General features: G+C 52.3%; 1 protein-coding gene across 1 annotated transcript in view; it reads left to right on the forward strand.

Moving 5' to 3' along the window:
* The first annotated feature begins 1,286 nt into the window (after positions 1-1,286).
* Positions 1,287-2,001, forward strand: part of LOC104390441 (endogenous retrovirus group K member 25 Pol protein-like) — a 2,971-nt gene continuing 2,256 nt past the window's right edge. The window contains exon 1 of the mRNA XM_009999579.1: positions 1,287-1,925. Coding sequence (XP_009997881.1) covers positions 1,287-1,925 — 639 coding nt within the window. The remainder of the gene's footprint in view (positions 1,926-2,001) is intronic.

The following is a 2,001-nucleotide window of genomic DNA, read 5'->3' on the forward strand; positions in this document are numbered from 1 at the left end:
CAAGTGGGAGCCACCCGCCCGCCCGCGACGGAGGTGGGTCGGGCTGGAGCCCAACAAAAAGGTACTGGCAACCGGAAGTGGCCAGTCAGTCAAGCTCAGACTCCGGATCAGGCACAGACTGGGGCGAGGGGTTCACAACGGATTCAACTTCAGAGGAGGAGGAGATGGGGATAAATACAGTCAAAAGCAAATATATTCCCATCCAAAATAAAAATAAAAATTAAATCCGAAATAAAAAAAGGACTGCGAGGGGAAGAATTCCATCTCACTGATTGGAGAAGAATAAAGATTGCATGTGCCAATTTGGTCTCACCAACCACACTAGCATTCCCAGTTCGGCTAACGGAAGGGGGACGGAGAGTCTTTTCACCAATGAACCCTAAGGACATGCATACAATTGTGAAGGCAATTCCAGACAAAGGACTCAATTCTGCCATGGTCACCACCCTCATAGATGGCATTTTTTGGGGAGATGATCTGCTCCCATTTGATATAAATCAAGCCTGTAGACTGATCTTTGACGGAGCAGGGATGTTCGTGTTTAAACAAGAATGGGAGGACAATTGTACAAGGCAGCTAGCCCAGGTGACCCGGGCAGACCACCCACTCTACGGCTCCACCCTGCAGCGGCTGATGGGTACAGACCCAACAATGATCACCCCCCAGGCGCAGTTCCAGGGCCTACAGGTCCATGAAATTATGACAACCACTCGCGTGGCCAGAGAAGCCATTTGCGCAATTTCCACAGTTGTTGTCAAGCCATCGCCGTGGTCCTCGATTAAGCAAAAGGAAAGTGAGAGTTTTGCACAATTTGTGGATCGCCTCAAGGCAGCAATCGACTCCTCAACCCTGCTCGCGGAAGCAAAAGGCCCGGTCCTCGCAGACTGTTTACGTCAGCGGTGTAACTCAGTAACCAAAGAAATCCTACGTTCACTGCTAGCGAGGTTGAGTATCACAGACATGATTAGGCACATTGCAAGGGAAGAGCATCTAACCCAAATTCAGGCGGCTGTTACTACCATGATGGCTAATGTGATGGCATGTTTTAAATGCAGTCAGGTGGGGCATATGGCAGCAAACTGCCCTCGGTTGGGGGACCCACCAACAGCGCTCCCCCCGCACCAAAATCGACCCAGAGGACTCTCTTGGGCTTGTGGAAAGAAGGGACATTTCGCCAGGGAATGCAGATCTAGAAACCAGGGAAACGGGAGGGGGTGAGGGCACCAGGGCCGTGCACAGCCCTCTCCCACGTGGGACATGAGGCGGCCCAACCATACCAACCGCGGATGGGGTGGAATGCATCCGAACCTGCAGCCCCCTCGAGAAGCAAACAACTTTGTGGCTCAACCAACAATCCAGCCAAACCTGACCCTACCTCAGGAACAGCAAGAACCACCCCCTGGGGAGGAGACCCCGGGGTGGCCCTGGCGGTAAAATGTGATAACCCGCCAGTGGTTTGGGGGACCTGTTCCCTCTGCAATACCTTAAATGACATCACCATTAGTGTTCGCTTTTTGATTGACACCAGAGCAGATGTTACAGTCATTCCCGAAAAAAACTGGCCCCAGCACTGGAAATTGGAGAATGCCCCCATGGTGGACAGAGTTGGAGGACTAACCCGGGCTCGAAAGAGCGCTCAATTAGTAGCGATCACGCTTCACACAGAATTGACACCAGAGCAGATGTTACAGTCATTCCCGAAAAACCTGGCCCCAGCACTGGAAATTGGAGAATGCCCCCATAGTGGGCAGAGTTGGAGGACTAACCCGGGCTCGAAAGAGCGCTCAATTAGTAGCGATCACGCGTCACACAGAAAAAGGACCAGAGAAAACCATCACCTTCTTCCCATATGTCATGCCTGGAGTCCCACCCCTGTTGGGAAGGGACGCTCTAGCTGTTTTGAAAGCCAGGGTGACAAACTTACTGTGAGGGCCACTGCTGCACACCCACTTCCACCAATCAGACTGATGTGGAAATCATCCGACCCAGTGTGGGTCCAGC

This window comes from Chaetura pelagica, unplaced genomic scaffold, assembly GCF_000747805.2.
Source record: "Chaetura pelagica isolate M959 unplaced genomic scaffold, ChaPel_1.0 scaffold55, whole genome shotgun sequence".
NCBI classification, from domain to species: Eukaryota; Metazoa; Chordata; class Aves; order Apodiformes; family Apodidae; genus Chaetura; species Chaetura pelagica.